Source organism: Eublepharis macularius, chromosome 12 (assembly GCF_028583425.1).
Source record: "Eublepharis macularius isolate TG4126 chromosome 12, MPM_Emac_v1.0, whole genome shotgun sequence".
NCBI lineage: Eukaryota > Metazoa > Chordata > Lepidosauria > Squamata > Eublepharidae > Eublepharis > Eublepharis macularius.
In genome coordinates, this window is record NC_072801.1 from 57153554 (window position 1) to 57167295 (window position 13742).

A 13742-nucleotide genomic window follows, 5' to 3' on the forward strand; every position below is an offset into this window, starting at 1 on the left:
TTAATCAAGATTTGATGCTACCCACACTCTTAATCCAGGTGCCTAATGGATACCTCCCTCCCTGCACTGTGCCTGGGACAGGGAGAATTCCATCTCGAGGTCAAAGCTTGCATCAGCATAAAAATGAAACAGCCTAACAAGGCAGATTCAGTGTAATGTGGCACATATTCAAAGGCATGTATAGGCCAAAGATGGCTCTTTAGGCAAGATGGACAGACCTATGGCACCACTACCTCCTCGGAATACAATTCTCTTCTGCGATACCAATACAAGAATTCGATACTGTGCAGCAAACATTGTGTTTGCCTTATGACAAGCTATTGGACCTGCGTGCCCATCTGGCATCCTTTAGGAGGCGGAGTAACGTCTCCCAATCTCCAGCTGCAATCTCTGTTGGTTAATATAATAGTCTTGTGAATAATTATTTATTTTGCAAAACAAGGAATAAGAAATAATTATTCACAAGACTATTATATTGAGAGTGTACAACTGTTACTTACCTCAGATCCAGGAAGCAACCTTTGTTTGAGAACACTGTTATCTGTAGTAGGAGAAAACAGCTACACTGTATGATTATTGTTGCCTTAACCAACAGAGATTGCAGCTGGAACTTACTTATTGTGATATTTGGTATCTTGATTATCATTATTTGTGTTACCTATTTATTAATGTGTCTACATGATATTTTTGATACTAATATTTATTGACTGCACCTGTAGCCCTTCTATACATTTGCACTTTAAGGAATAAGTTTTTCAAACTTGATATTGGTGTTTATTGTATACCACGGGGGGAATCCCGCTTGCTTTATTGTTTAGTCCATGGTAGCTTCTCTTTTGTTGTTGTGAACCCTAAGCTTATGTCAATGATGATCAAATCTACTGTCCCAATTCCATATTAAAATTGAAGAGATTTTACCTGTCACTTTTTAATTCTTACATATATTGGCTTGAATCCAGACAGCTTTTTCACTCAATCTCACCCAGCTCCCCTCCTTATTACCATGTGGCTTTTCTCCATGCAGGTCCCATGATCCCCAGTGTTGCCTTTTTGGGTGATCAGATGGGACTCTGCCTTCCTATTTCACCAGCAAAAAGTTTGGCTGGATCCAACCCATTGGAGCAATTGTGTTGTGTTCTTTCTTAGGAAATGACCCAATTTCCCTAAAATTTATGAGAGTATATGGTTGTGATACAGAGGGAATGGTGGTGTGCTGAATTCCATACGTGCATGAGAACTATTCTGAGGTCTTCTATCTCACCATCCCCTGCCAAGGAAACATTCTAAACTGGTCTGAACTAAAATGCAGTTTGTGGGCTTCAAGAAGAGGTGCTGGAAAGAAAAAAGAAGGGACGAAAGTAGGTGGATTTATTATTTCTTTTTAAGCAACCTGTTAACACCAAAAATGTTTTAAAAGAAAAAGGAAGCAATTTTTGAGCTCTCAAGAAGATCTATATAAGTAACCTACTGATGAGGTAACAGAAAAATACTGAGGTACACGCACGCCTTTGGGTGCAGAGTTTTGCAAAGGACATAGGCAGAAGTTTCTCAGCAATTTCTCTTTATTAATTGTTTCTTGTTCAGTCCAGATGTAAAAAGAATCATGTAGCATTTAGGGGAAAAAATGCAACCCAGCAGTCCAGCACTAGAAGCTAAGATAGAGAAGACCTCCACAGCTACCATGTATTTTCCCTTCGTGCTCAAGTAGGTTGGAATGAAAGATAACCAGACGCTGCAAAACACCAACATGCTGAAAGTGATGAATTTGGCTTCGTTGAAAATATCAGGTAATTTCTTGGCAAAAAAAGCCACAATGAAACTCACAATAGCCAAAATGCCCATGTAGCCCAGGACAAAGTAAAACATAGTTACAGATCCCTCATTACATTCCAACAAAATTTCATCAACTGCAGAGTGCATGTCAACATCTGGGAATGGGGGAAAGGTTACTAACCAGACAGTGCAAATGCCTGCTTGGAGAAAGGAGCAGGAAAGAACAATGGCACTGGCCAGCCTTTTCCCCAACCATTTCCTAATGCTGGATGCAGGCTTGGTGGCCATGAAAGCCAGAACCACAGTGATAGTTTTTGCCAACACACAAGAAATAGCCACTGAGAATACGATGCCAAAAGCAGTTTGTCGCAGGAGACAGGTCACCTTCTCAGGTGGGCCGATGAATAGCAAAGCACAAAGGAAGCAGAGTAGGAGAGAGATGAGAAGAGTGTAAGTGAGGCTCCGGTTGTTGGCTTTGACAATGGGAGTGTTGTGGTACTTGATAAATGTTCCTAGTACCAAACCTGTTACCAAAGCAAAGGAAATGGCAAAAAAGGCTAAACTGATTCCCAAAAGTTCTTCGTAAGACAAGAAGCTTGTTTCCTTGGGAATACATAAATCTTGGTTTTTGTTTGGATGATTTTCATCTGTGCATTTGAAACAATCATTCATGTCTGTGGGGGGGAAAATACGCAGCCTGATTCCTACAAATATCCCAAGCATTTCACCATATGCTGAAATTGTCCCTTTCCAAGTAGTAATTTTCTATATCTAGTGCTGATCGTATGAAATGTGGTGTGGTTGTGTGAGTGTGATGGCAAAGACGACCAGTCATTACACATGGAGACATGTTTAATTACCTCAATTGAAACAGAATTTTGAAAGGTTAAACCAACACTTTGCCCTGACCTGGATAGCCCAGAAAAACCTGATCTCGTCAGATCTCGGAAGCTAAGGGTCTGCCTTGCTAGTAATTCGCTGGCAGACATCCAACAAAGACCAGGGTTGCAGAGGCAGACAATGGCAGATCACCTCTCTTAGTCTTTTGTCTTGAAAGCCCCAGCAGGGCCTGCCATAAGTCAGCTATGACTTGACAGCACTTTCAGTCACCACAAAACCAACATCTTGGGTTGTGTCCACAATCCTTAGGGGACTCAGTGCAGAGAACCAGTGTGTTATAGAGACTAGAGTGCCAGACCAGGAGCTGACAGACCCAGATTCAAAATCCTTCTCTGCCATGGAAGCTTGCTAAGTGATCTTGAGCCAGTCTCTTTCTCAGCCTAGCTGTTCTCACAGGGTTGTTTTTCTGAGGATAAAATGGAGAAGATGAGAACTCTTTTATGGGAACCCCTTTGTAAGCCCCTTTGTGGGGAAAAGTGTAGTATAAATACATACATAAATAAAGCTGTGTTTTAATGTCTCTTGTGATCCTCTCTTACTACAGAGGAACCAACCCTACCAATACATCTTTCAAGGACACGTTGAATTACATCTCCCTCCATCAATCATATTCAGATACCTTCTAAATGTAATAATCTCATCATTTAATGCCTAGTTTAATCAGAAGAATGTAGCTTTTGATTGGGCCAGTTTCAGTGCAATCTTATGAAGAAGTACTCTAATCTAGGGCCCCTTGAAGTCAATGGGTTAGACTGGGATAATTCTGCCTGGGATTGCACTGTAGTTTTACCAGAGGCAAATACTCACACATAAGCATATATGAGATACTTCCTTTCCTCCCAACCAAGCAACCAAAAGTTTCAGCCATATTTCAAAAAGGAGACAAAGATAACAAAACTGAATGATTTTACATAGACATACAGCCAATTTGCTTGATAGCCCTGTACAATATAGGTCTTACCTTTCTCATCAGAAATCTTCCCTTCTGGGCATAAGATGCAGTTGTAACAACAGAATGGCTCCCCTTCCTTCATTTTCTTACTATAACCTGGCTGGCAGCTTTCAGTACATACAGAGAGAGGCTGTGTCTAATGAATAGAAGAAAAGTGAGAACAATATACATTAGAACATTGATCTTTGAATTGTTACAGTTCCAGTATCATTTTTATTTACTGATGTAATACAGTAGCCACTGAGGTTTTTTCAAGCAATCTTGCCAAATTCCCCTTCTTACTAAAGTCTTCATCCCACAAGACTTTTGTACGTGGAGGTCTCCAGATCTCCAGCACAGCCGCTTCTGGAGTTTACCAGAGACTCCTTCTGACTTTTCCACCCGTGGAAAAGCTCGTTGAATCTAATCCACTATATGTGACTCTATGCATGTTGCTATGCTAACAAGACTGAAATCTACATTGAGGGGATTCAACATGTCTTCATTACATGTATTGATGTTATCTGTTTCTTTTGACCATTTTAGAAATCTTCTGTAACTTCATACATCTTCTGTAACTTCATACATCTGTAGACTGTCATTTCACTAACTTTTTTTGTATTGTGTTTGTGTAATATATGTGACATCTCATCAAGTATCTGCTTCACATAGGTGCTATAAAAAGGTCAAGCAGTGCCCATCCATTTCAAGCAATATCTAGTTTGACTCATTGAACGAAATTTGGCTAAGTGTGCAAGAATGTTGTGATTTTGTATATATTAAAGCAATGATATAATAAAAAGCATCTCTTATCTCTTCCTACAAATTGTCAATATATGTTTCAGAATGGTTTCAGCTCTGTATCAGATTTCTGTATTCAAATTTCTGCAATCCATATCCTGTTGCATTGTTATTGAATGACCGAGCTATTGATCTTACTGACTTACACTGTGTGACACCTAGATCTCAATAAGAAAGGCAGACTATAAATAAAGTAAGTAAATAAATAAATGCACATTCAACGGAAACGAGAGTTTAAATGGATGGAGCCTCATTTCTTACATCAACTGACACATTTTCTTTGAAACAAAATTAATATATTTTTTTCAGGGACTCAACACTATTTTGCACATCAGGACTAAGACTTCAGCTTCATTCAAAATTGCTTACACTTGCATCCTACCTGGTTAAACCAGGTGTGCCATATGATAGCCTTCTCATTAATGGTGAATGTTTGTCCTGGAGGAGCCAGTGGATCCATCTTGCCAACTTTCACTCTCTCAAAAGATTGGTTGGAGGGAATGATCCAATTGATGATATCGAACCCAGCTACTAACTCCCCATTGCGGTCAAAGGAAACCATGTCCCCGGCGCTGTTGTTAAATGACAGACCCCTCAGGAAGTGATGGAGCTAGACAGGAAAAGAAATGGCAAGAGGGGGCATGACTCGGTGGTAGAGTATCTGCTTGGCCCAGGTTCAGCCCTTGGCATCCTCAGCATCTCCAGTTAAAAGGATCAGGTAATAGGTGATGTGAAAGACCTCTCTTTGAAATCCTGGAGAACCACTGCCAATCTGAGTACCAACCTCAATGGATAAATGCTCTGATTCAATATAAGGCAGTTTCATGCCTTCATGTTTTCAAGACTTTACAAAAGCTGCAACTAAACAGCAGCACATTGGATCTTCCAGATTGATATCTACAGGCATTGCCATTAATTGTTTAAGAGTGAAATCTTAAGCAGAGTTACTCCAGTCTAAGCCCATTGAAAGTCCATTAGAGTAACTCTGCTTAGGATTTCACTAGATGTCTTCATTTTATTCCACACATCACTTTGCTTTAAATATTGTAGGTAAATACACAACTTTCCTGCCCAATTTAATTTAATTTTCAAATTCTTCGGAAGTTTTAAATAAAAATGTTCATTTATTTTGGCCGTTTCTTTGAATACCTATTTGATGCATATACATGCACTCTGAGAGTTCAGTTTGTGTTGTTTTCAATCAGTATACATTTATATTCTAAAGTAAAAGATTTTATTCCCGTTTCTCATACCAACTCTCTCACACATGCAAATACATAAGTCTGGAGGCTTGCAAAACAGATTTCTGTGTATTTGCTTCAAAATGGCCCTAGAGTATTGTTAGAAGATATGTGATGAATAAAACTTTCTGAAGGTTCTGAGCTAGGTCTGGGTCAGAATTTTCAGGACTAACCTATTCCCTGAGTCCAAGTCACAAACTCCTCAGATGAGAATGATTTGTGGACTGTCATGTAAATGGTAGAACTTGGAAAACTTGATATCAACCAATCAGACTCTCTGAATTTTAGATGGAGAAAACCTTGATCTTAGTAATGCACCTTCCTTGCCCATGCCTACACTCAGCCTTCAACACTAGACCCCCTTCACCTTATGGACTCCAGGAATCAGTGGGGTTTAGTGGTTAGAATGTTAGACTAGGATCCAGGAGAATCAGGTTTGAATTCCCACTATGTTTTGGATTCCCCATTGTTTTCTCTGAGGCTAACCTACCTCATAGTTGTTGTGAGGATAAAATGCAGGAGAACAGAATGATGTAAGCTACTTTGGGTACCCACTGGGGAGATAAATGGATTTCAAAAGAAACAATATTGGGGAATTTAGATAGACTCTTCCCTTAAAAGATTAAACATTTATCTTGTGGGATGCATTAGCATGAATCATTAAATACTGTGCAGTTTTTAGCTGCTGGGGAGAGGAGGGAAAATGAAAATATGAGCACAGGAAGAGGTTCAGGGATATCATTTACTCTGAAGATCAGGGCCTGATGATACACAAATAAACATGGTGCTCCCTCGTATGAAGATATTTATGCTATTACCTGCGATAACTCTTGATACTGAAGTTTCAGTCGCCCTCTCTCTACAGTTACTCTACAACTGAGTCCATGTGCAATCATGGCATGTACCGCATGGGCCACAGCATAGACAGAGTTGTAAATGCTGTAGCTGTGCCCAGTTATGCTCATTTCAAAAAAAGACCCAGGAAGGTCCTCCAGTTTCTCATCCCCAGAACAAATCTTCTCCTCCACCCTACCTAAAACCAGATTTGGCAGGACACAGCTGAAGACCTGTTGCCAGAAGTCCCTGAGAAAACCATCTCCTATTTTGCCGGAAGGTTTTGTGCTCGATGCAAACTCTTGAAATCCTGGTAGATTATTGGACTGAATTGTGAAGGACAGAGAACCATGAATGATTTGTTTGTCCCAATTCCTTTGATAGCCCATTGAAATAAACTCCATCTGGGATGTCATAATCCAAACTTTACCTTTTGATGTTTCTGATAGCTGAGGCAACCAGAACAGAAAAACCATGGAATAAGAGTCTCCATAACATACCAACACATTGGCTTTGCTTCTCATGATTTTGTCATGTATTTCCAGTCCCCGTTGCATAATGTGTTCATAATCACTGAGAAAAGTAAATGTCGGGCTCCTTTCTATGAAGGAAAAACAAATGCCACGCTGGGAAAATACTGAAAGTACAGTTTGCACAATTTTTTCTCCATTGTCATCATCCATAGTAAGAGCCCCAATCCATGTCCACCTGAAATGAAGCAATAAAGAGATGATTCCCTCATACTGAAGCCCTTCATTAGGGGCCATCTTGTAGAAGTGAAGGCCTGGGTTTTTTTCATTCATCATTGGAGCAGAGCCATAGATGAGCTAAAGGAGTGAAGAGGAAGAGACAATCACATGTAATATATGACAATTTTGCAGGATATATCATTGTTACTGTCCTGTGCTATCATTAGGGGGGTTGGGGTGAGACTATATTTCTTTGCACAAGAATTAGAATTCTGCCAGGCGAATTTCTCCGCCAGGTATCAGTGATCCTCAATGTGGTGCCTGTGGTTTGTTTCCTGGCACTCACTTGCTTCTTCCCCAAAGCAAAGATCCAGTCCTTCAAAGGAGTACAAGGATCTTCAGTAGAGCCCAGGAGGCACTGCCTTTGTTTCTACAGGAAGCATTTGGAAACAGCCATTTCCATTAGAGAAGGACGTTTGGCTTGCAACTTCCTAATGTTTTAAGGAACCTCCAAATGTTTTGTTACTGGACCTCAGACCCTACAGCAACCATCCTGTTGCAGTATTTATGATCTGTTCTCAAAATTACAAATGTGCCCACAAGTTCAACTCGACTGGGGACCCATGTTGTAGACGTACATTTAGAACATTATTATTATTTCCACAGACCTATAGATGACATAAGCTGTGTTCTCAGTTATTTTTACAACATGCAAATTTTGAGCAGACATTCCAAATCATCAGCAGTATATTTGCACAGAGGGGAGAGTAATTGCACCCACAGAGCCTGAATGCATGTGTTTAGTCCCTTCTATTGTGGTATATCAGTTGAGGAGTTTCCATTCTGCAGCCACTTACTCGGTGGAAACTTTGTTGGGCGTTTTTAAAACACTATTTTTAAAAATAGATTCATTTCCTCTCCCCCACTCCATCTGATTACTTCAGAGGGACCTGTTTTTATCTCTACTTCCCAGAATCATACCAAAGAACATATATCCTACTTGAGGAATCTTGTAGATATCCAAGAGAGTGGCTACATGAAGGGAGGTTTGAAAGTCCAGTCCCCCGATGACTGCTATCACGTCATTCTGGGTGTCACATTTATAATTGGGCACAAATTTTTTTACTGTAGATAAAAGTTTCATTGTGGATTGGTAGGTCCACTTTGCATTGAAACAGCTGTCATAGATGTAGAAGCCCAAGGTGATATTGGGTAAGATGTGAGGGTTTTCATTGACTTCTTTGACTGCAAATTCCAAAGCCAGGATGTGCTGGTAATTCTTAGTTACTACCCTAGAACGAGAGTTGCAATCTGTATCAGATGGATTGCTCATACTTATTAAAGTTATTGTCAGTATTCTGCATATTCTTCATTCATATCCACAACTGTATTTATACACAATCATTCTTTTGACAGTCCTTAAGCTAGGAAATTCTGCATGAGCTTTTGAGAGTCAGATATCTGAGAAAGATTGTTCTGACTCTCAAAAGCTCATACCCGGGAAATCTAGTCAGTCTTTAAGGTGCTACTGGACCCAAATCTTGTTATTCTATTATGGAGCCCATTTGCATGAAATATCTTATGAAGATGCTTTGCTTCCAGTTTCTTGTGTAATTCAGCTTTATCCAAGCATAACAAAAGTAACAGATCTTTTTTAATATTAAGAATCAGGAAGATATCAAGGAAATGGTAGTTGCTTCCATGCAATTAAAGTTTCCTAAACACATCTCAGATGAAATAAATTCTGCAGTAGTTGAAACCAAAAGATAGGCATCTCAGAAGAAATATAAAGAGAATTAAGAGAAACCTTAATTATATGTGGCGTAAATGGCTTTTAAAAGTATGGCATGTTGTTGGGATCAAGGATGTAGATTGTTTCGGTAAAAATGGGTTTCCTTCTCCCTGTTGTGCCAGCCGAATAGTGCCATCAGAAATAAATCCAGCCCATTATTTCTAAATATGATACACGAACCCTTCGTCTATCATACTTTGACTGGCAACAGCTCTCCATGGTCTCAAGCAAAGGTCTTTCACATCACGTCCTTCTTGATCCTGTTTTAGCTGGAGATACTGGAGACTGAACCTGGAACCTTCTTCATGCAAAGCAGATGCTCTAAGCCTAAGCCACAGCCTCTCTCCCCAGGCTGTTTACTCTGTATTATGACATGATAAATTTACAGTAAAAAAAGACCCGTAATAAAATAAAAGTGTAAGACAGAATGCAAAAAGAAATGTATAACATGAGCTAATAAAACCACTTCTTATGACACTAGAGTGAGCAGAGGAAACTAAACCTTGAATACATTCTGAAGGGACTTTCCTCTCTCTTCTACTCTTGGACCAAAGGGAGTTTCTTTGACCATTCCAACAGGATAAGGCACTGTTTGAATTCTATACTTCATAAGCCCAATAACTCTATTAGCAGGCAAAACAAATGGAAATACAAAGGTTGTTTTTTATTTTTAAAAAATCCTTACGCAAGTTCTTCAGCTAATGCCTGTTGTGGATCTTCATTGAAGGCTATTGAACTGTAGGCAAGAAAAGTTTGAGAAGCAATGGCCCCAATAATGAGGTCTCCTGACTGATGAGACTTATGATGTTCATAAAGGGGAAGGTGTAAATCATTCACCCTGCACTTATTAATGTGATTCTTGCATAACATATGAGGAAGCAGTAACAACAGCAGTCTCACTAATATCCCCATCCTGAGTACAAATCTTCATTCCAAGTACAGATTTCTCTATTTGTATCTCTTACAATGTCATTAAATCCTTTATGTCCTTGATATGAATGGACATTCATATCGCTAAGAGACAAACAGCCTAGGATTAAAAAACTAAAGGATCCCGCTCATAGATCTTGGTCTGTTCCTAGCTGTTAGTGTCCATTCTGAAGGTGATGGGATATATTCATATGCTTTATTCAGACAATCCTATTGATATTGTTACTAATACCCACTGAACTTCCACAGAAGGTTTGACAGGTAGAATTATAGTCTCTTTCTTAATTAAAGGGGAAGGATGTCAACCATTCACATCAGGGTACTCCCCATGGACTTGCTGAAGAAATTATGTTTATCACACCTTACTAGTTTTTTTTTCCTTTCTACAGCTGGATCCCAAGAGGCACTTGGATTTGGAATGGTCCATAGCAAGAAAACACCACCAGAAGTACAGGCATCTGTTCTATTAAGAGAGGAACTTCATGAGTTAATTTAGGGCTGCCCTGTGCTATGGTTCGAAACCTCCCATTGGCAGTTTGAGTTGGGCTGTACTGCTAAGTAGAATGACATAGAAAAATATGGGGGGATATGTGATGTTCCAATGCTACGGCACCAGAAGTGATGTCACTGCATCAACATGATGCTCTAGGACTCCCTCAAAATTCCACAGAGTTTTGGATGAATCCTAGAGTATTACACTGACACGATGATGTCACATCTGGAATCACATTGGAAGTGAAGTCATGGCATCAGAACACCACATATTTATATGTCTCTGCCCTCATCCACTGCCTGCCAGATGCCAGTATTACGCTGGAAACCTATGTTAATTCTAATGGCCATTTTGAGAATGTGATGTGGAAATATAGGAATTGAATAAGCCTGTCAAGTCTGGAATGAGAAGTTCCTGGAAGCTATGGAAGTGGCCACCTGTCAACCTCTCTGACTCTCCAGATCAAATTTATTACCTTCATTTACTATGGAGCTGGGTGACTTGAAGAGGACAGGGAGATGTTTCTAATATTGCTGGTGGAAAACACATATTGACTGTGACAGGCTGTGCCATAGAGCTCATTGGAAATCCCATGAGGCAGCAGGGAGGAAAAGAAATTGGCACACCCGGCTGCAGCAACGCTGCATAAGCCGGGGGCCATGTGTTGCTGGCTTGCCCGGAAGGAGACAGCCCCTTCCCGGGCATACGGGCATTTGGCTGGGGGGGCGGAGCTTGCGCCTTAGTAGGCTGCTCCGTTCTCCCGGCCTCTCAGTCTGCCTTTTAGCTCGGTGGTGGAAGGTGCTTCCTCCCTCCGAGTAGCTCTGGTGGCCTGCGTCGCAGGGCAACGGAGAGCTTAGGCAGAGGGGATCGTTGCAGCTGGAAGAGGCTGCTTTGGAGGCGTCGGAGTCGGCGGTCGCGGCGGCGAGGAACAGAGGCAGCGCTGCGCTCGGCTCTGGGCGTGGAGGACGAGGCGTTTTTCGGCGCGCACTCCCCCCCCCTTTTTTCGGGGCTTGTGGGGTGGCACCGCAGCATTGTTCGGCCGGGCGCTCCCTGTTTACCGGCGGTGGGACGCCGCGGCCTGACTCCGCGGCTGCTCTGCGCTTTGCAGCGCTTGCCCGGCTAGCCGTTCGGGGGCGGCAGCAGCGTGTTCTGGTGGGCCCTGCCTAGTTTTTCCCAGGCTTCGCCTGCTGCAGGGTCTTCCTGCGTGGTGGTTGGGGGTGGATTGCGAATTCCCCCCCCCTCTTGTTATTGGCCCATACTTGCGGCCCTGTTTTCCCCCACACACACTTCTTTGCAGCTGGGGGTTGCAGGCTTTGCTCGGGCTGGTAGTGGGTGGCTTCCCTTGCATTTAAGAAATTTTGTCTGGGGGCTTTACAGGGGTGGCTTTACAGCCTATTCTTAATTGGGTGGCCGCCATTTTGAGTGTGCCGGGCGGCCATTTTGGGTCCCTGTGAGCCGTGGTTTGCACAGGGGTCTGAGTCCCACTCTCGTGCTTGGGAGTGTGGGTGGTTTTGGCGCAATTATAGCTTTATTCTTATATGCAACTGCAAGCTTAACCCAGGGCAAGGCAAGCCTTCCTTGCTTTACTTAGCAGTTCATTGCCCCTTGTTTAATAGCGGGTGTGCTCGCATTATGCCTCCTAAGAAGGGAGGTGGCCCATCTAAGGGCAAACAGCCAGCAAAAAAGGCCGCTAAGAGACCCCACCCTCCAACAGTGTCCTCTTCTGACGAGGATGAAGGGGGTTCCAATATGGGGGAGATCCTTGAGCGCTTAGTTGCTTTGGAACGGGCTCGGGTTGGGAGCCAGCCGGGGGCATCCAGAGCCAGGGTTCGGCGGCCCACTACTAAAGTTGCACCGGTTGCCTTTCAGAAAGACATCTTGAGGCGCATCGCTGCTCTGGAATCGTCCTTTCCCCTTGAGAGTGGTGAGCCCAGCGTTAGCCAGGATCAAGTGCACCCGGTGGAGGAGGTTCCTGTGCCCGAGCACGAGCAGGAGGCTGCTGCTGAGGGAGGGCAAGTGGCCATTGCTGTGGATCCGGTGTCGCAGGATGGTAAGTTGGCTGTGTCTCAGCAGCCTTGCACCTGTCCTTGGGGGCCCTGGGGTCAGCCTGCTGCCTCAGCGCCCCCTGGCTTCACTTCTCCGGCCTTGCCGCACTCGGCTCAGGCCTGGAACACTGCTCTTAACTCATCACCTTCTCCTTCCACGTCTGCGTGGCCACCTACATCTCCTTTGGGTTGGCATGGTAGTGCTAGTACTTCTCAGGGCCAGCTGCCAGCCTCGGTGCCGACTTTGCCTTTCGGGCTGCCATCCTCGAGTTGGCCGTATGGTTATGGAGGTCAGGGAGGATTCCCTTCTTTCGGGTCTTCTCCTTATGGTTTTGTGCCATATAGAGCCCTGCCATTCGGGGATACGGCTTTACCTCTTGGTGACCATCTCACTCAGGCCACCCGGGACAAAATTGTTCGGGGGGAATACGTGGATGTCTTTACCCTTCTCTTCAGGGAACTGGAGAAGAAGGACAAAGACGATTTGGATGAGAAAGACAAGGAAAAAATTAGGCGGCGTAAGGTGGATAGGAACTGGTCGAATTGGTTACTCGGGTTTTTGATTTACGCGGGCGTATTGGTGAGAGCGCAGCCCTGGAGGGCTGTTTCCCTTTTCCAATACTTGGATATTATCTATAAGGGCTACACGATATTTGTTGGCCCTGCCTGGCTCCAATATGATGAAGAGTTCAGGATGCGTGCTGCTATGAACCCAAACCTGCCATGGGATCAGGTTCACCAGCAGCTTTGGCTGCAGGTTATGACCCCGGCTAAGCCTAACTCGGGTGATAGATCGGACAGTGGCCACTTAATTTCCCGCCCGCAAAATGTGACTGGTTCCCGCGCTCTGGCGGGGCAGCAGGTTCAACCCCAGCTGCTTTGCTGGGATTTCACATCCAAGGGGCATTGCAATCGGAAGGCCTGTAAATACAGGCATGAATGCCCGGCCTGTGCCGGCCTCCATTCCTATGCCGCTTGCCCCAAGGCCAAGCCCGGTGGGGGAGGTAGACGATACGGTGGTGGGGGTAATCAGCAGGGGCCTGGAAAAGGGGCCCAGCCCAATAAATCTGAGGGTACTTGAGGGCCTATTGGCCTTTTACCCTTGCCGCGTTGATGCGGAATATTTAGTTTCGGGGTTTAAGTTTGGTTTTCGGATTCCGTTTCAGGGCCAATGCATGCCTTTTATGGCAGCCAACCTTCGGTCTGTGGCTGGCATGGAAGACATAGTGCGCGCTAAGATTGCAAAGGAGTGTGCAGAGGGCCGTGTTCTCGGCCCATTTGACACCCCTCCCGTTCCTTGTTTGCGGGTTTCC

The 13742-nt window shown here is 43.4% G+C and overlaps 1 protein-coding gene across 1 annotated transcript; it reads right to left on the reverse strand.

The window, feature by feature from the left end:
- Positions 1-1548: 1548 nt before the first annotated feature.
- Positions 1549-9180, reverse strand: LOC129339497 (vomeronasal type-2 receptor 26-like). Its single transcript, XM_054994077.1, has 7 exons — positions 9158-9180; positions 8170-8461; positions 7516-7599; positions 6465-7307; positions 4788-5015; positions 3635-3761; positions 1549-2447 (listed from the first exon to the last, which is right to left on the reverse strand). The coding sequence occupies exons 1-7, from the start codon at positions 9178-9180 to the stop codon at positions 1549-1551; spliced, it is 2496 nt and encodes an 831-aa protein (XP_054850052.1).
- Between the last annotated feature and the right edge of the window lie 4562 nt (positions 9181-13742).

Coding starts and splice junctions, on each gene's coding strand:
- LOC129339497 (XM_054994077.1), bottom strand. CDS start 9,180: ATGGAGAGCTGTTGCCAGTCAAA. Junction 5,016..6,464: donor AGTATCAAGAGTTATCGCAG/GTAATAGCATAA, acceptor TTTCCTGTCTAG/CTCCATCACTTCCTGAGGGG. Junction 3,762..4,787: donor GGCACACCTGGTTTAACCAG/GTAGGATGCAAG, acceptor TCTATTCATTAG/ACACAGCCTCTCTCTGTATG.